General features: G+C 40.0%; 1 protein-coding gene across 1 annotated transcript; it reads right to left on the bottom strand.

Annotated features, from left to right (window-relative positions):
• Positions 1-11,558: 11,558 nt before the first annotated feature.
• LOC133464911 (reticulon-4-interacting protein 1 homolog, mitochondrial-like) lies at positions 11,559-21,369 on the bottom strand. The gene is made up of 9 exons (XM_061747115.1): positions 20,826-21,369; positions 20,562-20,713; positions 17,215-17,283; positions 16,692-16,816; positions 16,323-16,371; positions 16,006-16,142; positions 15,352-15,535; positions 13,364-13,459; positions 11,559-12,020 (listed from the first exon to the last, which is right to left on the bottom strand). Exons 1-9 carry the CDS (start codon positions 21,085-21,087, stop codon positions 11,844-11,846), a joined length of 1,251 nt encoding a protein of 416 aa, XP_061603099.1. The 5' UTR covers positions 21,088-21,369; the 3' UTR covers positions 11,559-11,843.
• Between the last annotated feature and the right edge of the window lie 4,816 nt (positions 21,370-26,185).

The following is a 26,185-nucleotide window of genomic DNA, read 5'->3' as shown; positions in this document are numbered from 1 at the left end:
TTGGGAGGGTTGTTGTGGCATATGACACCAAGAGAAACACCTGGCATTGCCCATGTACACCATCAAAGAAGTCCTGCATCCACAAAGCAATTGGAAAATGGCATCTTTTTGAAACTAATGGTGACCTCTTCAAAACAGTAAAAAGTACAGAAAAAGACTATTCACTGACTGAAGACGAACAGAATAACCCAATGGACAATGGAAATGACACAAACTGTGACAGAACTATTGGAAGAATGTTGAGGTACATCATGTCCCACAAAAACTTGCCAGCAGAACTGTCGAAGACACTGGTTGCAGACTCCAGAACATCTGAGTTTCCGAAACAGCTTGTCCCTGCTGAGGTCACCTGCAAAGAATGTGCCGAACAGAGTGTTCTTGGCGACCCCCAGCTGATCACCTGTAGAGCAAATATTTTAACTTGCTATGGCATCGTAGAAGGTCTGTCACAATGCATTGATCCTATAGTCTACTTGATACCCTAGCAATAAATTAAAGTATTGTTTCTCCAAACAAATTCAAGTAACATATGTATGCTTTGTTTTCACTTAAAGGTATATCTACATACAAAAAGATATGTCCCACATGTGGCATGGTGTACCGCTACCAGGAATGGGATGATGGAGTCCACAACTATGACAACCACATGCTGCTCTCTCTCCATTTCTGTCTCACCTTGAGGAATGCTTTACAGGTTAGACTTTTAGGTTTTCATAAGCCCATGTTGTATATTTTGCATTATATAGATGGTAATGAAAGATTAAAAAAATTTGACACTCTTTTTCAGACCCACACTGCAGTTAGTCGTGTTATCGAGATCATTGAGGCAACTGAAGGAGTGTCTTATCCTAAAAAAGAACGGATATTACACGCCTATCTGTCGTTTGAGGCCCTCACTCAACACGACTACAGTTATTGCTGTGTATCCTGTGGGTACCACCCTGCAGCAGTTATAATGGATCTGCATAAAAAGGGGGTTTTCAGCATGCCTGGTAGGACACTTGTAAAATGTAGTAGAAATTTAGTACTGTAATAAAAATACTGAAAGTTTCGCAAAATAAATACCTTGCTAGATTATATAGGTTTTAAAGGTTTTGGAGGGTATTATTTTGTCATGGTCTTTGTTATGTACAGTTGTGATTTTTCCCCCTCTTGTTTTCACATCAGTCAGTGAAATTCAAGATCCACCACAGCAGTATGATGGGAGAGTCAATGTGAAAGACTTTTGGGATGCAGTGACTATGGAAATCCTGAGCCATGGTTTCTACTCTTGTAAGTCATTTATACAATCTGTTGTAGTTCAAAGAAAATCTGTGAAATTGTATTTATATAGATAGATAGATAGATAGATAGATAGATAGATAGATAGATAGATAGATAGATAGATAGATAGATAGATAGATAGATAGATAGATAGATAGATAGATAGATAGATAGATAGATAGATAGATAGATATACTATATTAATTCCCAAGGGGGAAATTCACCAACCAACATCACACAATGATGGATAATTTAGTGTTAAATAATTTTATAATACATCCATGGGTACTAGTGACAATCAAGCAATGGAACTCGCTTTTTTTTTTTTTTAGCAATGGAACTCGCGGCGCTGAGCGTCAGAGCACACCTACGTCATCACGCTGGAACACGCTGGAACTGCGCATGCGTCAAAGGACTGATGACGTCATGAGCTGTCTATATCAAGGCAACCGCAAGGCAAATTTATTTATTTAAGAGCAGAGTAACTGAACGCTGCCTCACCTTGCTTGGTTCTGGTTTTTGGGACATACAACGAAGCGTTACAAGCATTCTTTCACATTACAAACCTGTGCTAATTTAATCAGCGTCTAGCAACCAAACAACTGTGTGAAGATGTCTTCTATTAAATACTGGGAAGATGAAATCCCTATTTATAGCTATAAATATAGCGAATTCACACCATTTGAAGATAATTTATACCCTCAGACATGGAAAGAAATAGAGGACATATTCACAAAATATGACAAGATGGACATTTCAACATTTGCTTACACACTGGGCCCTTTATTTGAGGATCTGGATAAAGAGGACCTCCGTTCCATCTTCAAGATGATAAAAGGAAGCTGTAATGGGACAGTGAAATATCGGGATGTTATACACTTTTACGGCTGGAAAATGAAAAATAATTTGGATCACAGGAAGCAGTTTTTCCCCAAACCTTTTGAATTGATACCAGTTGATGACAACATTTTAATATCCAAAATGATTTGTGTCCCCCAGGATTGCCTTGATCTTTACGACTACAGATATGAAATAGAAGAACTGAGGCCTTACAAACCATTTCGGTACCTCACTATCTGTAAAGATGGTCTACTTAAGTACTGGACTGATGACTTTCAGCCATTGTGCACAATGAACTTGCCTGAAAATCCACTTTCCATTTGTCAGAAAGAGAAAACGCAAGTTCTTGTTCTTCTTCTTCTCTGGTGTACCTCAAAGGCCTGCGACAGATGGCTGTCAGCACATCTGACAAAGAAGTAATATTCTATAATTGTGACAGCTCAAAGTATTTAGATGTGGAATTCATATTAACTGGGCTACAAGCTGATATTACAACCATGAACTTTTGGTCAGACAAGGAAAAAAAAATATTTTCTTTTGGTGATTCACAAGGATTTCTTTCCATATTTGTTTCCTATACTAGCGTTAGTGATGTCATTGACCCCAGATTGCTTGGTCAGTGCCCTAAGCGAGGTTGTGGCATTTTATATCTTCCAGACCTCAAATACAGTATGTCTAAACAACATTTTTATGTCAGAAAGTTAGTGTTAAATGATGTTTGCTCTTATATGCGCTACTTTCCAACCATAAAGTCACTGGCTGTCTGTGGTGAATCATCCAAATTTATGAATCTTTCTCAAATCACTCGTGAATCTAACGAGATCAAGATCTCTTCAAAATTATTTGGCAGTGCAGGAGAATTGCCTACGTTTACCTGTTGTGACTACTCTGCTGATTCAGACAGTTTAATGACAGGTGGCAAAAGATGCATCCTGTATGTATTTACTTCTGAAAATGACTGGCACCAAAAAGAACTAATAAAAGGACATAAAACGAGTATCACCCACATAATGTTCAATATCATCGACAAAGTATTCATCAGCATATCTGCAGACAAAAATGTACGCGTCTGGGCTGATGCTACCTTTAACCCTATACAGAATTGTTATCCTTGCAGCAGCAGACCCCTATCTCCGCTGTATGCTACAACATATGCAACAACATGTTGTTCCTCGCTAACACAGAAATAGCTAAATGTCTTGGGCAAGGAACAGATGGTTTCAAAGAATCAATGAGATCCTTCAACATGCCTGTGTGTAGTGCACTCTACAATGACGTTTTTAAGCAGCTTGTCGCCGTTTCTGTGAGTGGTATGGTGACCGTTTGGGATATCTTTACTGGAGTTCATATGGACTTCAATGTCAATCCAACAGAGATTGTAGGTCACACTGCCATTACATTTGATGAAACACAATGCAAATTAATCACCATTTCACAAGATAGGAAAGTTAGAATTTGGAATTTCCTCAATGGGATTGAGCTTGATGTCCTCCCTGTTCAAATACCAGATGATGTGAAAGACATCATCTGCAGAGAAGATCGATTGTTTGTTTCAGTCAAGAATTCTAACAACATCCTTGACCTGGACTTAAAGGGGAAAGACAACAGAGTTTTGAATCATCACTTATTAAGTGATATTTGTTCCATGAAACTCAATGGAGAAACACTTATTGCTGCATCCAGTAATGGATATTGTGTTATCTGGAATGCAGACACCTCTGAAGTTTTGCATTATGCCACTACCAAAGAGAACCCTCAAATACACATTAAAAGAAGCAAGAAGCAAGAAGAGGGTGCGCAGCTTCTTGAAAATAATTCTATGGGAACAACTATAAACCAAAAGAATGAACAGAATGGAGGCCCTATTGTTGTACCCCTGGAGACCAGGAAGTCTGATAGGAAAATAGCCCGAATTCTGATTTCAGATCATGGCTTCATCTTTTCCTGGGCATTTAAAAAAGAAAACGCAGAGCTAATAGGGAAGTTTAGAGCAGTGGAAACTGATGACGCAATTATTACCTCCATGTCAACTGACAAAATAAACCAGACATTGCTGACTGGTGACAGCACGGGAAGAGTTTGTTTGTGGGATATAGAAAAGTATGGCAGGGCTGGTAAAACTGAAAATACATGCGATGTGTCACTGTGTCCTCCACCATTGCTGAAGTCTTGGCAGGCTGGTCTTTCTGAGATAGTCAGTGTTGTGTGTGACCCTGAATGTGTGAAAATATTTACAGCAGGTTTGGACTGCAATGTTAAACAATGGAAAGAAAATGGTGTCTGTGTAGGCATATTTGGGGTAGACCACACCCTCCACCGCAACCTCGCCCAACAAATACAACTGCACGTACCTTGTTAAAAAATGACAAGACAGTTGAACGGAGACCTGAGAACTTGACAAGGAATATACCCTTACCACCAATCTCAAATAAGGTGAGTGCCTCCAGGACCCAGATCAAACCACACCCTCCACCGCAACCTCGCCCAACAAATACAACTGCACGTACCTTGTTAAAAAATGACAAGACAGTTGAACGGAGACCTGAGAACTTGACAAGGAATATACCCTTACCACCAATCTCAAATAAGGTGAGTGCCTCCAGGACCCAGATCAAACCACACCCTCCACCGCAACCGCGCCCAACAAATACAACTGCACGTACCTTGTTAAAAAATTACAAGACAGTTGAACGGAGACCTGAGAACTTGACAAGGAATATACCCTTACCACCAATCTCAAATAAGGTGAGTGCCTCCAGGACCCAGATCAAACCACACCCTCCACCGCAACCTCGCCCAACAAATACAACTGCACGTACCTTGTTAAAAAATGACAAGACAGTTGAACGGAGACCTGAGAACTTGACAAGGAATATACCCTTAGCAGCGGTGGCTTGCATTTTGCTTTGATCGAAGCGTGTCGGACAGATCCCTGCATTCTCTCTCTCAGTGACTAATTCAAGGTTGATAGTCACCAGCAACATTGTCAACAGAAATGGCTACAGATCAGAGACCCATCTGATACTTTGTGCATGTAAGACAAGGGACCACTCTGGATGCAGAGTGGTGAGTAAAATTGGTGAGTAAAATTGAATAAAGGATGGATCGCAGCATCGCCCATGGTATGTGAAACTCAGTTCATTCATGCTGTGAAGTTGACTCTTGCTTAGACACAGTTGATGCTGGTTACTGCTGTATATTGGATGCACATGGATACTGTGGCTGCTGATTGATGTCATTATCACCATATTGCTCAAAACTGAACTAACCTGTTGAATGAGGGGATCAGCTGTTTCATGCACATTAAAGTAACACGTTGGATGTGGATGTTTGATGCTTTGCTGCTGTTGCTCAAGTGTGGACTGTGGATTTAGAGACAATATTGGATGATTCATGTATGGAGGAACATATGTGCCAAGAGCAAGTAATAAGGTGGACGTGGATTGTGGCATATGTTCAATGAACTTTTGTGGTACACATTACTGGATGTCAATATGAGTGGCTCAAAAGCTGGTTCATGTGGGAGTGAATTGAAGGCTGAAAGGGGAAGACCCAGGACACGCTGGAGAGACTATGTCTCTCGGCTGACCTGGGAACACCTCGGACTCCCCCCGGGAGAGCTGGAGGAAGTGTCTGGGGTGAAGGAAGTCTGGGCATCCCTGTTGAGACTGCTGCCCCCGCGACCTGGGAACGGATAAGTGGAAGAAGATGAGATGAGTGAGAGCTAAATCGCAACTGGTCCGGCAGAGGCCAACTGAGCTTGGAATGGCACACAATGTAATGACTGATGTTTCCAGTTCTCAATTTGGAGCCAGTACAAATGCCCAAACACCGGTTAGTGATGATGGCAACAACATGCTCTCCATAATTGCAAGGCAGAATGAAATTTCTGCTCTCCTGGCACAACAACGTAACATCTCTCATTTGCCACAAAGCGAAATCCAAGTGTTTGATGGGGATCCACTTCACTATCATGTAGTGTTGTCCTGATCGATCGGCCACCCAATCGATCGGGCCCGATCACGTCATTTTCAAAAGATCGGGATCGTCCAAAAAAGTATCGGGACATACTGTTATGGCTCGGCTGGCTGGTCTCCGACTCTGCGACCCCGTAGCGCTGGGAGCGCGGAGTCGCCGCAGCGGCCAGAAGAGGCGGACGGCTCCGCTCTCTGAGCCTCAGCTGCAGCTCAGAGCGGCTCCAGCAGCTCCAGGCCAGTTCGTCTTAATTGTTTGCCTGTTGCTCTGTGCCTATGTTTTAACATATATTAATTATTAAATCATTTTATAATTGTATTTAACAATACAGACAGTTGATGTGTGTTTATTATAAGATAACGAGACGGCGGCTGAAGAGACGTTTGTGCTGGAGGGAAAGAAGCGTGGCTAACAGAGAGCTAACAACAGCTAGGATAGGCTCAGATAAACGGTCTGAAAGTTTTCAAAACAAAGAAAAGCTGTCGGAGAAAAGTGACTGTAGTGTTAAGCAGTGGTGTAAAGTAACGAACTACAAGTACTTCGTTATTTTACTTAAGTAAGATTTTTGAGAATTTGTACTTTTATTGATACTTTCATTTTTCTGTACTTTTACTTTTACTTCGTTACATTTTCAAGGAAAAAATCGTACTTTTAATCCGCTACATTTAAAATTGGACACGTCGTTACTCGCTACAAATTAAAGAACAGCACAGCGGGGGCTGATTTATGGTTCCGCGTTACACCGGCGCAGAGCTACAGCGTAGGGTACGCGGCGACGCACACCTTACGCCGTAAGGTGTGCGTCGATTTAACGCGGAACCATGAGGCGGACGGGAAGGAAGGGGGGCGCGTGAATATACCGAGAAGGAGCCGCAGAGGCGGGCCGGAACGCCGGAGGAGCCGCCGTCGCGTCGAGTACCGATGAGGACTGAAGCCTGAATTATGGTCCGCGTTAAATCGACGCAGAGCCTCGCCGTAGGGTACGTTGGTGTAACGCGGAACCATAAATCAGCCTTGAGCGGCAGCCGACGCATGTCCATGCGCACAATTCTTTGATTCCACCACTTCTAAGGTGGTTTTGGCATTTAAAAGTTCAAAAGTCTCATCCTTTATCAGCTGGGGTTGCTTAATGTTGTCACTGCATACTACAGGCTGGGGGGGAACCTGTCAGCGGGGCCAATGGGGGACAGCAGCAGTGATGAGCAAAGGGAGAAATTAAAATGGGGTAATGGAAACAAACACTAAAGGGGTCAGAATAATATCACCATTATTTAGAGTTGTAAGCAAATTCTTGGATTCTTCATTTCTTTGCAATCCTTTTGAAAATAATTTTGTACTTTGAATTTTGTACTTTGTACTTTGTACTTTGTACTTTTTACTTTTGTACTTAAGTACATTTTAACCCATGTACTTTTTGTACTTTATTATATTTAAGTTGAGGTACTTTTATACTTTTACTTAAGTAATTTTCTTAATGGGTACTTTTTACTTTTACTTAAGTAATTTTCAAGCAGAAAATTTGTACTTTTACTTAAGTACAATATTTTTGTACTTTTTCCACCTCTGGTGTTAAGTAAATGATTATCCGTCACTCGTAAATAATCTTTTGGTCCACTTTATTGACTCGGTAACAACACAACGGATGATGGACTGCTATTTTGCGGGACCGGTCTAAACCGTCTGTCTCTGAATAACCACCCTTTGTTCCCTACACTCGTAACATTACAACACTGACAGAAAACTATAACAGCTGTGATGAATATGTGCTGCTATTCATTTCATGTTGTTGAGAATTCTGGTTAAGCCAAAATGCATTTTAATTTTCTTATTGATTGTGAGTTTGACTGGATGTCATTCAACTTTTGAACCTAGTAGGTAAACTACCTCCTTTTGAAGTGAAATTGATTTATTTTTGTTATTGCACTATTCTGCACTTTTTGTTTTAGTTTACAATTTCATGTTTCTACATTTTGTGGCACCAGTGCTGATAGGCTTTGTTTTGAGCCAATGATGCAGTCAGTGACAAAAAAAAAATATGTCCATGTTGGAGAGAATGGACAATACATTTTTTTTTACTTAAAGGAGCTTGAGGCCGGATTGTGGCAAGATTTATGAAAAAAATCCGTATACATTTTACGTTTTCTAGTAATAATGTCAGATGAAGCGTTCCAAAGCTAAAAAATCCTGATCGGGACAACCCTACCGAGTACAGCAATCCCTGAAGGACTTTTGAGTAGCAATAGTCATCACAAAGAGGGTAAAGTTGAGAAGAAACTTAAATAAATTAAATTACATCTTAAACCTGAGTGCCCTTCGCAGCAGGTAGTGCAGCCGTCTCACAGCAAGAAGGTCCAGGGTTCGATTCCCGCCGGGGACGCTGTGGGCGCTGAAGTGCGTGTTAGTTCCCATGACTTCAGTGCCCACACCCTGGGTGGGGTTGGCGAAAGGATCTTTCTGTGTGGAGTTTGTATGTTCTCCCCGTGTTCTCCTTGGGTGGCTAATGTGAGCTACCCTCACAAAAACATGCACACAGTCCTGGGCTATACATGCCCCCTCTGGCCAACCGGGGCGCCAGATGGGGTGGGGAGGATCCGGCCGGAATAACGTGATCCTTCCACGCGCTACGTCCGGCCGGAGAAACCCCACCCTGAGTGCCCTTGATATGAGACAGAAGGCACTAGAAATAAAGACAGACAACTTCTCTCAGTTAGTTTTTCTTATTGGAGATTCAAAGCAAACTTACACAAGGACCCTGGTTTAGACTTGGCCCTCCCTTAGTTGGAGCCTTGATTGGGACCAATCCCGCCCACTGGTTCTCAGGTGCAATCAAATTATCAAAGAAACAAGCTGTGACTCGTGAGTTTATACAAACATGATTACATCACACTGAAACATACTTTTATGCAGTAACGTACATTTTCTGGTAGCAGGTGAATTAAAAAGCCAAATCTCATCAACGATTTCCCAAAGGATGTCTGTTTCTTTCCCGAGACATTTTGCTAGATTCATGTTGGCCACGATCACCTGGTTGCTTTGTATGTTGTGGTATACGCAGGAGATGAGGGTCGGTTGCGAGCAGTCGACAAAAACACTCACAGATGAAGTCAGTCAGACCAGAAGAACACATTGCTGTCAGCAGATATGCTGATAAAGACCTTCTCTGTTCGATTGTACATTATGTAGGTGACAGGTGTGTCATGCTTGGGTATTGTACGTTCACAGGCCACCAGTTAACATATACCTTGAATCAGGTGAGTATTCAGCACAGGTAAAGAACTTCCCATCACTGGTGCTTTCAAGTTATTCTCTAGAGATGTCGCAAATGTTAGACGTACAGTGCATTTGAGTGAGATTCATCCATAAGGATGATTTACTACAGACGGCAAACATCCTGGTAACAGGAAAGTATTGTACATCAAAGCAGACATCATTAAATATGTACCTTTTGAAAAATGTTTTGATACATCAAAGGAAACTAATATGTATAAAATTCTGTTAGAATCCCTAAAAGCAATCTAAAAGCTCTTTTGCCAATGGGAGTTGTTGGCTGTAAAATCAACCTCATAGTTAATTATGATGTACTTGACTTTAAAATCAGTATCGGCTGTGCCACATTTGGAGAATATCACCTCCCTGTCAGTTGTGCTGATGGCCACCTGTTGGAGGTCTTTGATGTACACCATGTCAAAAACTTCAATTTGCTCTTTGGAAAAGGGAATTGTTTTCACACATTTTTGAGAAAAAATAATCATGTCCAATGGTTTAGTCATCACTCCAGTAATTTATGTTACCATTTTTTCTGATGGTGAGATACTGACAGGGCTAGAAAGTCCTGACTTCTTGTCACGGAACTGCCCCGCTGTTATCCAAGGGCAGGCAAATAATTTTTACAAATAATCTGAGGCCATTATATGTAATCTGTTCAAAAGGTCTGGGGAAAACATTGTTCCTGTCATCCAAAAGTTCACCGAAGTCCACAGTTCCATCACAGTTGATGTCAATCTTCATGGAGGGGCAGGCAGCTCCTCTTCATCCAGGTTTGGAGATCATTTCAGCATTACCTCATTAAATCCATCCATGTCCAGGGCTCCGCTTGCATCCTCAACAGCCTCTTCAAACAGCCGGATTAGACGTGGAAAGTAAGCAGCAGTTTACTTCATTTCTGATCGTTTTTCATCATAGTAGGAAACATTTCCCATTGTCAAGTTGAGAATTTCTTGGAAATCACTCATCTTTTCACAATTGTGTGTTTAAAAACAGAGTTGGTCGGTTGCAGTGAGATCTCAAGATGCCGTTGATTGCAGATTGGAGTATGAATAGTTTAAGTATTTGTGTTTTTTTTTCACAACTTTATTAAAGATAAATAATATATAATAATAATAACAAAAACATTAGATATACTCAGCTATTGATATCTTAAGAATTCTGTTTCGTCGCCTTTTATAGTATCTGAACAAGTTTTCTGTGTTTCGACGTTGTCACTGACACAGAAGGGACGCAACCGGAGGTTTACAGTATGCGCCCGCCTTACGCCCTTGTTGTCCCCATGTGTATCTGTCTGTGGCCTGCAAGACGGATCCTACTCAATATGCGCGTTTCCACCAGCGAGAATTCTGGGTAGATTTTTGGGGGCCAGGCCATGTGCGTGCGTTTCCATTACCAGGAACAGCCCTGTAACGTGGCCTTCAGGAACCTTTACGGGGCCAAAAAACGGCCCTGTAGAAGGAGGGGTTTTTCAGCCCTGGTGGGGGGAAGATCTCTGCTGATTGTGTATTCTAAAAGCAGGAAATTACTTTAAGCCCTACGAGTACATTTGATGCAGTTAGAGGGTACATGAAAAAAAACGATGGATGGCCATAGGAGTCGGTTCAGGTCTTGCCGTCATATTACACCAACATAGAGGTCCGGTGGGGGGGTTTCTTTTAATCCCAATTGCTACGACCGCGGTGTATGTTTAAAAAGAAAAGCAAGTAGAATCGGTTGTTTGTGTTTCTTCTACGTTTTCATTTTTCTGCTGGCAGATTGCGAACCGCAAAAAATGAATATTACCGCCACCTGGTGGTCAGCGGCGCTATTTTTTCAGTCAAAGGTTCTTGTGTGGCGCAGTAGTGTAATGGAAACACGCCAGCTGGAGGGGCCGAGGAGACGAGCGGCCCTGCAAACGTTCCTGTCCGCCAGATTTACCCTGAACTCCTGCTGGTGGAAACGCGCCTAATAATTTAGCTTCACTTAAAGTGAGAATCACTGACATCATCCAGGTGCTCGTGACACCTGAATGGGTGGAGACAATACAGAAAAAGACCAAAATGTTATCAGTCTTGTAATGACATGTCACCCATCCCTGGAAGATAAACTCTTCAGCTGGCAAACATTTCAAGATAACTCGTTTTGTAACAGACACGCTTCATTATAAACTCCATGTTATATAAATTACAGACGCCAGCCAGCTGCCAAAACCCTGCTGATCACAACCAAGACCCTGACCTGAACTGCATTTATTAGGCAGCGGTTTGTAATTATATTAACATCAGCATCACATGAACACAGCATCACTCAAACACCTTGCGAACACGCAAGAAAACACAGGATGGTGTATGCTTTGAATAAAAGCATTGGCTTGCTCTTATTATAAGCTCAGCTCAGACTTGGCATCTGCTGCGCACCACATTTGTCTTTTGGTATTATACAGTCTGCTGCTGTCAAATATAACTGTAGAGGCAAGAAAAGCCATTAAAGTGATTCCCCGGGCACTTTCTTTCCCCTCTTTAGTTCTGCTGGGTTCTTTCTTGTGCTTCTTGCTCAGACTCTGCAGACTCTGTCCAGCTGTCGTCCTCTTCAGCCACCCGGACCACCGTCTTCCCTCTGGCGTGCCCTTGTTCCAACTTCTGAAAAGCCTGAGGCACCTGAGTGAATGGAAACTGGGCTTCCACAACAGGCAGGATCTGTGATGAAACAGCAGAAAAAATGTCTGAAATTTCAACTCAACATCATTAATGATGTCATGACACAATTGATCAGTCTTAAAAGTGCCGCTTCTGCCTACCAACTTAACCTGGGCGTGTTTCTTTACAGGCTGGCCAGGTCTCTGCTCCTGCGTCATTCACTAAATTCTCCATTAAGTTTCTGTCCAGACAGAAGTCAACTCTCATCTGGGACTCGAGCTGATGACGGAAGTCCTTGTTCTGCTCTCAAGTCTCTGATTGGAGCGTACAAACAGCCCAGAGTGGATCCGCCAGAGAGCAGAACTTGGACTCTGTTCACCAGCTGTGGTCCAAGACGGTTAACTTGGAGTCTGTCTGCAGTTCGAGAGACGCAGTAGAGAAGGAGATGAGTGGTATCAAGAACCCCCACCACAACAGTGACCTGATCAGCCTGCACATTAAGTGAAATGTGGGATTGTGGAATTACAACTTTATTTTGTAGGATTCAAAAGTAGTTTATTTCTAAGATTCATTCTAGTGGAATTACAACTTTCTTATACTCCAATTTATGATAGAGAATCACTTGATGGGGCAGTGTTTGACTATAATTATCCCATCTTTCCACCAGTTCTGGCTTGCAAATACCTACAAGCTCCAACACTACATTATATCTGCTTTCTAAGCTGCACATGTGAATCCAGCAGGGAGGGGTTTAGAATGTGATGAGGCTGGACAATCCTGCGCTAGTCCTACAACACAAGCAGCGGGGCTTGTTATTCTGGTCAGCATCTCTTGTCTCTAACAATGAATGGGGAGGATGGTGGCGTCACTGGAAACCATCCGCACTCCTGACTGCCAATAGGCTATATGCAGCGTGTGTGTGTGGATTTTGTGGGGTAGAGATAGGAGGGGAAGGGGGGGTCGTCATTTGTGTCCATAGCTTCCCGCCACTAGTCTGAGTGTGCCGTTCGCTGTAAGCCGCAGGACAAAAGGATAGAGGTCCCACATGATTTTGCGAATGGCTGCTCAGCACTGTTGAAAAATCCATTGATCGTCTCCTGGCGCCTGATTTCAATCACCTAGCAGCCAGCCGTGCACACCGCCAATGAACCAACCAGCATATAGCAGGAATCTGATGCTCACTCCTTTACAAAACCAAAAGGTAGCCATGAACACAGGCATGCAGGGAATCTCTGGTATGTCCATATTCACAGGCTTGTATGATCTCCATCGCAGAATGGATTTACATCTCTGTGACTGATGTGCAAAGGAGACACTTTCATTCTCCTCTGTACCGTCAGCACATATGGCTCTGACTGAAAGGCAGTTATAGATAAGATATGATTATTAAAGTAATACAGTACCTTCCCTGCATCCACCAGCCTGCTGACCTCATCCAAGGCCGGTCCATCAGGGGCATAAAAAGCCCACCTGTAGAAAACTCCGCTTGAAATGATGTTCTGAGAGGCAAACAGAGAGAAAGCAAGAATCAGAAATCAGGCAGTCGCATCACATAACAAATCAAATCACACAGAGAAGTTGTCTGGTAGGAAAAAGATAAGAAGAAAGATTCAGAAGGTCTCTCCACGGATCTAATTTTCATGTCTTTCAAGTTTGTGGCTTCTTCCTAACATAAGCCTGAAAAAAAAAAAGAAATGGTGTGAAATCAAAATATAAACACCGAATCTTGCATGTCATTAGAGTTAAGAAGAAATGCTTACTACATTTACATAAAAGAAATGCTGAAATTTGGTTTTCAAATGTGTTCACATTCTTGGTAATTCACTCACTGCCAAGCAGCTGAAAATTAGAGCTTTGCAATCAAATCTGATTTTCACTTAATTTACAATCTGTATATACACATATATATATATATATATATATATATATATATATATATATATATATATATACACACACACACACACACACACACACAGGTATATATAGATATGTTATTGTTCTAATCTTCCTTTTCAGAAGCATTTGTTTCTATCACCAGGGAGACTGAAAGGATGAGCATAAAAATAATACATTTTTATGGCTATTATTCCATTTACTTTGCAGCATTTCCTTTCCTTCATGTTGTGCTTTCTTACCTGGTGGTTCACTAGTAATCTACTTGGCACAGAAACCAAAATTATACTGCATTTTTTCCTTTATGAAGTCAAGATGATAAATCACAACGGGATAGGGAGAAAAATGGCACTGTGCACTACAACAGCTCGTTATTTGAGAATTGCATGACATCATTTTGCCAAACCCCTCGTCTCGAGTAAAACTTCCTCTGCTTGCCTAAAAACAAAATAAATATATATAAAAAAAAAAAAGCTGTTGATAATTTGATGCTTCCAAGAATGTGAACACTAGAGGGCCCAGGTGCACCGTGGTATCCCCGATGAACACAGCATCATCTCCAGAGCTGGGCACCGACAGTGTGACTGCTGCCACCGAGCCCCGCCGGACTGACCAGCTGGCTGCTCTCATGGACAAAAGGGCTCAGAGGATTGGCAAGAAATGCACAAACACCGGTATTTGCCGAGGGGGGAGGCGGGGAGCTAGTCGACCGCAATCTGAACAAACACCAAATACTGCTAGTTCAGCAACAAACACATGCACGCACACACACGCGCGCTGCATCACGTCTAATGCCCACATTCACTGTCTCATTCGTGCAGACCCAGTCCCAGTAGTGCCAGCTGTGATGCCCTCAGTGTCTGCACTCCCCAGGATAACTTGACTCAGTCCCGACAACAGCTTTGCTCGTTCCTCATCTGTTTACAGAGATGACGTGGAACCAACCGACTCTGTAGCTTGAGGGCCATTACACACATGCAGTAACATGAGGCCCACACAGATATGAAATTTCAAACTCCTGAATTCCCTTTCCAGCTGCACACAGATTTATAGCCCCGTATCTATAAAAGATCAAGTTTAAACCTGAGCAAATGCAAAATATCCTATGAATTTTTGTCATGTAATGACATGGCTTTTCCCCTGCTTGTTTCAACTTCCTTTCCCTCCTCAGATTAGCAGGGTGGAAATAAAATGTAGCAGAAATCTCCCAGCAGCTGAGTAGGTGTGGGCTCACACGACGTTGTCCTTCCCTGCCATTGAGGATCGAGAATGTCCTTACAGTTTGGGAACGACAGCAGTCCACACCCCAGCTAAGGGTGTCATGAGAAAATACAAGGCTCAGTACATTTTGAAGACAACATCAAAGTAATAAGGGTTCTGCTTGTGAGGTAAGCCCAGTACATGTCCTCGTTAGACCATAAACAACAGGATAATCTTTCCCATCGGCTTTATTTTATTCTGACTGAAATGGAACGTTTCTTTTACTTGTGCTCACCTGAAAGGCTTTGTTGTGCAGGGTGAGGCCAGCGTTACAGGTCCCATCAAACAGGCCCATGGAGTCGGTGTTGAGGAGGAAAGGCGATACCAATGTGACGTATTTTGCTCCCGACCAGGGCTTCAGCAGGTGCATCGCCCACTCCTCCGTATCGCCTCCCACTGTGTCCAAAATCACATCAAACCTGCTGGCACAAACACAGACTGTCAAACAAAAAAATAAAAACACACACACACACACACACACACGCACGCACACGCACACGCACGCACCCACGCACGCACACGCACACAAACAAGCTGCTAACCCAGAAGGCTTTTAATTTATTAACATCATATGATCCTAGTTTCCATGGAAACAAGAAAGTAAGCCTGTGGGCAGGTATACCACGCTGACAAGAAAGATATTTACCACATTTGGGAGGGAACACGGAATTAAAGCCGTTCTACACAATTTACTTTTATGAGCTCCTTAAGTGGACTGGCACTGACACTAATAACACTGCCTTACTCTATAGAGTTGGAGCAAGTGAAGCACATGTTGCCCCACTGGGTGTCTCACAAGAAAACATAACACAATGTAACAGCTTTCACCATTATGTTCTGTACAGTTCTGAATTCTGGTTATTTTGAAAAGCACATTAGCGACTCTTACTTCTCCATCATCTCCAGCTGCTGAGCCACATCTCCTGCCGTGTAGTCCACCACCTCGTCCGCCCCCAGCCCTCTCACGAGGCCCTCAGCGTTCTGAGAGCATGTTACAGTTACATGGGCGCCCCATGCCTTTAACAGCTGGTAGAAAACAAGAACAAGAAAACAGGAATATACTCATGAATGAATGAATTTTCTTTATTGTCATTGTACCAGTACCATTGTACCAAATTGGCAGTACAAAATCACACCATGTACTTTCACTCTTGCTGGATTTTTAAGTCAAACTACCCACAGCAACAGGAACATACTTCACATTACCTGAACAGAGAACGTTCCAACGCCCCCGGATGCTCCGATGATCAATACTCTAAGAGGAGAAACCCAAGCAACCAGAAGGTCAAAACTGTGTGACTCATTCAAGCAAATCTACAAAAGGGGTAAGGGGTAAAAAAGCACGAGCAGGGTTGGAAGTTATTACATCAGAGGAAGTGAACATTTCATTAGATTGCATATCCAGTTAAATTACATGGAATTTACATCATTTTGAAATCCTTTTGAGAGTAAGACAGAAGGATAGGTTTTGATCAACTACTAAAATGAAGAAAATGGCAAAAACAAAAAAAAGTGTTCGTTTCTACAGTGAAAGAGGTTCAATACAAGTTTAACCACAATTAGGGTGAAACTTGCCTTTTTTTGGAGGAGCTTTCTTTGCAAAGACCACCTGTATTGACAAGTGCAGATAGAGCAGTGTTGGCTACATATGGGATGGATGCTGCCTCAATGTGACTCAGTGATTTTGGCTTATGGGAAACCTGCAGGAAAAAAAAACAAAAAAAACAGCCAATCAGTCAATGTTAATGCATTGAATATATTTTACTGACTTCCAAATTTCTAATAGGTTTACCAAAGTTGCTGAAAGGGCAGTAAGCTAAAGCTGCTGAATAAATGAGGAATGACAGCAGGAAAAAACAGGCCAATTTGTGGGTCCCTGTAACTGTTGGTGCAGTGGCTACTGCTCCCAAGTCATTTTTACACTGTAGGGTAACCAAACAGGGCTCAGTAAATATATTCTGTTTAAATAGGAGTTGTAAAACAGCCTTTTCAACTGGTCTGAAGACAGGAACAAAAAAATGACGTGAAATATAGGCCCATCAAATTTCATTCTAAAAATTTAAACACAGTTAATTACAACCGTACAGACGGATCTCACCTCATACTCTGTTAAAGTCACAAATTCTGCTAGGCTGCCTTGTTTCCATGGAGGGATAGCAGCCCACACCTGGAAAAACAAACCTGACATTTAGCATTATGATCGCAACTCAAACTTAGCCACCTACTTGTAGTCTCTGAATCTGGTTAATTTGCTATTACGCTCTCAGATGACTGTTCGCGTCATTTCTTATAATTTGTTGCTTTAAAAAGATATTTTTAAACCAGTGGAACACCAAGTCGAATATGCATAATCACATTTAGGTCAACAGGAAGACAATAATATGGACCTGTGGGAAACAGCGCAGGAGGCGACTAAAATTATTATGAGTCACACTCGTACGGTGACCAAGCACAGAAAATCTTTCCTCAGACATTCAATCCGCGAGTGAATGATTTAACCCTGAAGTCATGTGTATCTGGGTGAGTGATGGAAGAGGGTCTGCCATTATTTTACATTAGTAATTTTTTTTTTTGTATTTTGCAGTATGGCACACAAACACATACATACATATATATATATATATATATATATATATATATATATATATATATATATATATATACAGTTTACTTATATTATTTTGTTTTTATTTATTTTATTTTTTTTAATCAACTCTATATCAATAGATGTTTCCTAATCACTTTACAAAAGTAGACCAACATAATTCACTGCAATCCAGTACAGTGCATGTGCCATTTTTTTCTTTTTTTTTTTTTTTTAAATCAAACAGTTCAACACTGTGTTTTTGTTAAAGATGTTTGCTTATCTTGCACACTATTGTTTATAGATGTATTTTTAATCATTCTGTCTCCTAAAGTTTGCAAATGGACTGGGAAAAAATATCAGAAATGTGGCAGTACTAGGCAAACCAGTTCCACATTACTGTAAAATAAAACTTTAAATCATGAATATGGTTCATAGCTCTTTGAAAGTTTCAAGCACGACATTTACATTAATACCTCTACTTTGACTGTAATGTGCTTTCATGTGAAATCTTCGTGACTTAGTTGCAGTTACAGCGTTTGACTAAATGACAGTACATTTTCTAGAGGAGTGTGCTGCCTGTGCAACTTTATAAGGAAACAGTTGTTTTACTGCTTCTTTGTCTGTGGTGGGCTTTTTGAGGTGAACTTACTGAACAGTGGACGTTAGAGATTAATAAGCTCATCACAGTGCTCTACATACCAGTAGGAACAGCACAGCTGAACAACTCCAGTGCAGGCACTGGCATGTATAAACACCTGTAAAGTGCTCCTCATGATGTCCCTTTGGCTTTTTAGCATCACAGAGCTGCATGTATGGCATTATGATAATCTATAAACAACTTCACTGCAGGAAAATAGGGCCCTATAAGCTTGATATGCTTTATATACTCAGTACCACTGATACAAAAAGTGAATATGATTGGGAGATTGAATCCTTCTCATTTCACTTTCCATTAAAGCCCATACTAATGACTGTAATTTATAATATTTAACAGCTATGGCCAACATTTTTCCCAGAAATTGTTGTTATTGGTCCTTTAGGAGTCTGTCAAAGCTGTATTTAAAGGTTGTGTAATCCATCGATTTGGCATTCTAATGTTATCAAATTTGTAATAGGACTTGGTAAGGTACAAGTCTCTCATCCAATTGTGTTTACCTACTAATAGCGCAGAAGTGCAGTCTTCTAATTGCATCGTTTAACAAAAACTATTTTCTAAAGCAAGTTCAAATTTCTGTAACTAAGTCCAAGCGTCATTTAAAGCTATTTCACAGGTTGTCATGGAGAAAAGAAGAATGTGAGGTGCTGGCATTTAAAGTAGTACATAATTGAGCTTTTAGTCTATATGGTTTAAGGACAGCTCTCAATTTAATGTGCGGATTACAGGTTGATTTCTTGTGGTGTGCCTCAAGGATCGATTCTGGGCCTGTTACTCTTTCTTATTTTCATAAATGATCTATACATGGTATCATCTAAAGTATTTTTTATTCTGTTTGCTGATGGCTCCAACATTTTTTTATCTGGTAACAATGGACATAAACTTATATCTGAAATGAACATGGAATTGATCAAGGTTGACACCTGGTTCAAGGCCAACAAATTATCACTTAATATAAAGAAAAGTTCATACATGTTAATATTCCCCTAAAAACCAACAAGCTACTAACGCTCTTCCAAATGTTCATATTTCCAATAACATTTCGGAAAGAGTTACGGTAACTAAATTTCTAGGTGTTATGATTGATGAAAATCTCACTTGGAAAAACCATATTGCACTCATCTCGAACAAGATTGCAAAGAATATTGGAGTAATCAGACGTATACGGCATCTATTACCAAGAAAAATCTGTATTAATTTATATTATACTATGATTTATCCTTATATTTCATACTGCAATGTCATTTGGGCAAGTACCTCCATGAGCAACCTCAACTGTATCTTTATCCTGCAAAAACGTTTTATCAAAATGATTACATTTTCAAATAGACTTACTAGATCCACCCCATTGTTCCAATCCCTAAGTATTCTCCCTATTTTTGCTGTAAATTTTTTTCAGATTTGTCTTTTTGTCTATCAATCCATTCACAAGCTACTTCCAACCTGTTTCCATTCTTTATTTCAATTCAATTCATCACTTCAATACTAGGTCTGCAAACAATCTCCATCTCACCCTTTTCAGGTCTACTTTTTCCCAATTTTCAATTAGTTTCAGAGGTTCCTCTTTATTGGAACACCTTACCACACCGTATGAGAGAATGCTCGAGTACAAATACCTTCAAAAAACAAATTACATTTTTACTAGCCCAAGTTAGCAAAGCTTAATCATTCATTTCCAGTACTTCTCTGCACACCCTCATTAGATTCCTGTTTTTGTTTTCTAGTAATTTAGCTTATTTTCCTTAGTTGTCCTATGTTTTACATATTTCTGTAGATATTGTTTGTTTCATTATAGGAGGACCATTCAACAAGCCCTTATGGGTTTTTTTGGTTCCTCCCGCACATTTTCTGTTATATTGTATTTCTTTTTTTATTTCCTTATTTTTTTTCTTAACATAGCCCTTAATGCACTTAAATGTTTGACTATATTACAACTTTAATTCAAGTAATTCAATAAATTCCAGGTTTATTCCAACAGCTATAACAGAATCCCATAACACATTTTCTGTTATATTGTATTTATTTTTTTATTTCCTTTTTTTTCCTACATACTGTTCGTCTGTACTTTTAAAACGGTTGTATATTTTCATGTACAAATAAACTAAACTAAATGTGGGTAAGCCACAGCCAGCCCTTTTAAAGGTAATTTTACCAGAACGGGGAGGGTTTTTAAAAACTGGGTGTGTAGAAAAAAAAAACCTACCTCATCTCCTGGAGCAAAGTGGGTGACCCCGGATCCACAGTCCACCACGACTCCTGACAGATCACGACCCAGAATGAGTGGAAACTCACTGTGGTTATTAAACACAGACAATGGCTCCCTTCTTAAGTTCAGCAATGTGGCTCCATAGCCTCCTGGAAAAAAGATGAGCAGGTACATTTTTAAAAACTTACAGTTTTCATCAATCATAATCTGTTCATCCTTACTTTTTTTGTTTTTGTCTTTTGCTTACAGTACTCCACTCACCCCGCATAGACAGATCCAGGGGGTTAAGACTAGCCGCACTGACTCTTATCATCACCTCACTTGCAGAGTTGATGGTGGGGAGGGTGAATTCCTCTGTGTACCTTAAAACTCCGTTGGTGCCATACTGGTCAATGAGCCAGGCTCTGCAGCTCTGCAGCGCTGAACTACACATACTTCTCCTGGAGCAACCAGCCCGGGATAAGGTCTGGGCTGAGCCGACCGCTGTCCCATTAAACACACGCAGGAGCCTGGTTAATGCCATAGCTGTGAGCTTGCCGTTAGTTATCGATATTTTGTATAATATTTACACCAGACTGCTTGTTGGTCAAGCTAAGAAGCTGCAGCTATACAGGTAGCATTCGCATGGCCAGCTTCTCACTGCTAGAAACACGGGCTTCCAGAATAATTTAGATAATTACGATATAAACACGTCTGGATAATATCATTATGTTACATTACAAAGAAAGAAATTAAGCACCCCTTCTTCGTTTTAATGGTACATAACAATATAAGTTATTCAATAACATGACCTCTGAACCCAGAGCTGCAGCCAATCAGAGTGAAGGAGAATAAAACTCTGACCAATAGGGGAAGAGAATGTGTTTGACGTCATCGTCTTTCCTAATCATATTTAGCACCACTAATGTAACACTTTGAATAATATTTCCTATTTCATTATTTAAAAAAATATACCGTAAATAATAGTGTTATCATGGAGCGTGGCTTAGTTTTAACATAAACAACACATAACTAAAATCTGAACAAAAATCTTTAAAATAATAATGGGCAATATAAGTTGTTTAACATAAAAACTATTCTGCGGTGGTAATTTTATTTAATGTTATTTTAATTTTATTTTAGTTGTTTTTATTCACTTAGTTGTTTTTTTTATTATTATTTTTAATTTATGTTATTTGTGAAAGGGGCAGATCAGATAAGATTCTTCTTCTTTCTGCTCCCTTTTCATTCACAAGTTAGGAACATTTGTGTTTGTATTAAATTGTTTTGTTTTTTGAATGAAATAAATGAAATAAAGAATTTCTTATCGTACAATGTAAATACTGTATTGTAGTTTTTTAATAAATGTAAATAACATTTGAAAAATAAATATAGTAATTATATGTAAGAATATAAAACGTTATTTGTAACTATATCATAGTCCAAAATAGATTTTAAAAAGTAATTAATACAATTGTCATCTTTCTAATGATTTTTAGTACAGCAACTAACTGAAAGCATAAAAAACATCCCACAAACAGAGACTTTAGAAGAAAAAAAGAAGAGTTAATTGCTTTCGCTCCATGAAACCGCAAACACAAAAATCCATTATAAACCAATAACATGCAATTATGATAAAAATGGAAGTGGGCATGAAAAAAATTACAATCCAATAAGCTTGAGAGGGCTTCTTAACATGAAACTGACTGCTGAGTGCTCCATCAGCTGGAAACAAAAGGGTGGGATGCACGCCAGTATAGCAAAAGCTAATGGATGGTTCACATAACAACAAATACATAAGAAATGATCTGTTTATGCTTGAGCAATACACATCGGGTTATAATCAGATTTGTTTTCATCTTTACATGATGCTTCAGAGTCATCACATGGCATTAGCAGGATGTCTTAAAGATCCACATGGGGAATGTGGCCACAAATAAAAAGCCTAACTGTTACACAGTCATAGAGTTTGCCTTTGAGTTCCTAAACAAGCGTTGCTCTGCTTATTACCATTTAAATTTCAAGTGGATTTAAAGCAAGACTTATACCCTTTACCCCTACACATCCTTGTCTCAGATCCTTGTGTTATATGATGTCCCTTCCGGGGGAAAAAAGCTAAGACAATGCAGAATCTTAGTCACTTTATGCTACCCTTGCTGTAGACTGGTGAAATGAATAAATAAACCAAATAACACTTGTCTTGTTTGAGTGACATCAGCTGCAAGGCATAATGATGCTCTCAGCTTCCAGAAACAGAGGGGAGGGGGGTAAGAAGAGAAAGACCGGGGGCCTGTGGCTGTGCTTTCATGAATCAGCATGAAACCAGGCAACAAACAGCACTGTCATTATAATCACAGCTCCCAGGGGAAAGAGGACACAGTGGAATTGGGTGCTTTGTCTGGGCTGCCTCATTAAATTGGTATTTTCAGGGGGTGTCATTCTGTCACAGAAACACCATGTGTAGTTTTTCTAGGTCTTCTTTCTGTCTTGGGACCTGTGGCCCAAATCACATGTTTGCTGGTTGCTCTTATTTAATTTGGTGGTCTTGTACACACATGCCCCCTCCACCTTTGTGCCATCTTGCTGTTCTGTCTTTATAACATTCAAGAGCTGCGTCACAGCAAACTGATGGTTTATTCATTTTGTGTCGCCATTACTAGCTTTACCACACATTCCCCTTTGATTTTCTCTCACGTATAACCAAGCCAATCAAAGCAACTACAATACATGAACCCAGATAATTTGCACAACATGGACTCAATTACATTGAGGTTGCTCTGAGATTGGGCATGGCATTGTTTGGATAATATCACAGACCAAGTCATTTTGAGCAGCAACAGGGAAAATGTAAACAGGACCATGCACCATATCCCTCCTGTGATTTTTTTTTAACCTTTTCTCTTTTTTTTTTTTTTATAAGTGCTGGAGACTTATCTTTTTTGTTGGCAGATATTTGTTTGTTTGTCAGTAAGAATATCAATTCCTGGATAACTTGGTGAAGAAGCAAGTGTGGAAAAAGAAAATGAATCATTACATTTTGGCGCAGATAGAAATCACTTTTTTTTTTCAGTTGTGTATTTTTGGAACGTTCTCCCTGACTACCTTTTCAATTTTCTAGGTCAGACGTATCAGTGGATATTAACTGTGATGTAATAACTTTTCTCTCATCCTGCTCTTTTTTCATGTTGTCATTTTGGTTTGACTGTTCATTTGCTCCTCAGTAAGATTAGATAAAATAAGCAGGCTGAGCTTCATGACACTTAGAGGAGACGTAAAGTACAGGCATGGGGAGAGCTCATTACATTTAGATGCAGATTCTGACCACTTTCTTTATAATTGTGAGATACGACGTTGGCAGCGGGAGGCAATATGTGAGTGCCCTTAGTAGTATCAGATCAGCTGATCTTCACATTCTCTCTTGAATTAATTTAACCATGTCATTGTTTACAAGAGAATACACCTGAATGAGTTGACCACAAGGTCACACAGGGGATTCAGATTTTGTTTTTTAATTGTCAATTGCAGCCAAATTATGTTCAGGGAGGGTGAAGCTTGTGTACAACATACTATACTGTTTTTTATCAATCAAATGCTTAAGTTTTTATATACTGATACATAATTTGTTATGTATAAAGATGAATAGATATTAGATAGAAAGATATAGACAAGGTTATTTAAAATAAGAAAAATATTGTGTTTTTATCACATAAGTTGACTCATAAGACAGGTTCCAATTAGTAATTTGAGAAAACTTATTGGAAAAAGTTGGAGAAAGCTATGGATATACCTAACATTAAAACTCACAACAAACTCAAATCATGACTTTTCAGTAGTTTTCTCAATATGAAGAACAGAATCCCCTTTTTCTTCCTTTGTTTTTCTATGTAGTTTGAAACAGACCTCTTACTTAGTCATGAAATGATACATAGAAATGTATGCTTTGTTAACTATATATTTCCATCGTGTGTTTTTGGCTTTAACTTGTTAACATTGTTCTTTCCTGTCGACTAACAGGATCTAAATGGGTCTGTGATTTATGCTCAAGCATAAAATAAATCACTTGAATTCTTGGAAGATGATAACAAGGTTTTTGAATACGGAACATTTTTAAACAAACTATCCTAACAAAAGCCCAGTTTTGAACAAGTTTCTATATATCATTGATTTTCCAGTGCTAAAACATCAGAACGACATGCTGCCAGCTGCTGTTGGGCTGTCCACACACACTTGTCTGGATGCAAACCATGGCCAGTCTAAAGCTCTAACACAGGAAATGCAGTATACTCTGTTGTTCATCTCTCAGATAGTATCTTATCTGCAGGCTTCCTCCACGCTGCAAGGACAGCATTGGAAATATAATGCCTCGTTCAGTCTGTTTATCCAGGGGATTTAGACAAACTAAACTGTATGCTGCCGTCAGACTTATTGTTCTCAGTTTATAGCTCCGGCTGACACACCTACACGAATCCAAACCACTGCAGACTGAGTTTGTTCACTTGAAAATTAGGTTTTCCGTCCTTGTTGACACATTAACATCAAATTAAAATGTTTGGAGCTGTAATGTGATCTAAACTGAAAAATTACTGAACTGAAAAAGTCCTTAAATATCTGTAACAAGGTTATCTTTTATCCCCCAAAAAATGCCATGTTAACTTTAGAAAATTTCGAAAACACTTGACAAATACATGCGGCTGATCATAATAAGGGTTATTATAGGATTTGTAGAATTTGATGATTATATACCGTCTCCATATGTGTGATGTGTTATATTTACTTTTCTATCCCATTACTTTGATTTTGTTTTCTGTTCATGTACAAGCCATCTTTATACATAATACAGATATGTACATTACAATTCCATTTTTGGTTCTGCTTATTGATTCGGTTCTTTATTGATTCCCTTATCGATTCTCATTTGGAAAAAAGGTTAGGGTTGCATGCTGTGTGTGCAAATGTTTTTGCATGTTGGTAGTATTTCCTGCCTTTGACGAAATTTCCACCTGGCAAGTATTGCAAGTTGCCCTCTTTTTTACTGAAATGTAACCAGACTTTGGAGTGTTTGTATCGCTTGGGCGCCATGATTACTATTGACTGCTACGCAGCGTAAGCTAAGCAGTGTATGCTACGCAATGTGCGTGATGATGTCAATCGTGCCCACTGGAATCGAAAAAACATGATATGTGTCTCTGTCCTTGCTGTTTGAAACCTAAAATATAGAGATTGGAGTTTATTTTTAGGGTCAATAATGGTCAATAAAACATGATTTAACAGGACTCGATCTTAAATGGCTAGTAGGTTTGACAGCTTTAACAGCTTTAACATGATGGCATATTCATACAGAATGGAAGAGGAATAAATCTGTGTATGTTTAAAAATGTAATAACATTTGGTGTTATATTGATTCGATGTCATCTGCTGTTTTCTTTCGTTCTTTTTTGCCAGAGAACATCCCTCTTTCATAAATTCAGCAAAGTTCACAGCAGCACTGTTTGTTCACGGCTTCTCACACCGAAGTAATTGGGTAACCCTCTGAAATCCTCGGAAAATGAACAACATTCATTATAGAAATAAGGTTGCCTGCAGGGTAGGAAGCAGCAAGACCTGGGAGGGGTGTACGGAGGGGCTGCGGGGCAAGCTGGCGG

The sequence above is a fragment of the Cololabis saira genome, chromosome 18, assembly GCF_033807715.1.
Source record: "Cololabis saira isolate AMF1-May2022 chromosome 18, fColSai1.1, whole genome shotgun sequence".
NCBI lineage: Eukaryota > Metazoa > Chordata > Actinopteri > Beloniformes > Belonidae > Cololabis > Cololabis saira.
Note: the sequence above shows the minus strand (reverse complement) of the source record. Positions and strands in the feature narration are given on the sequence as shown.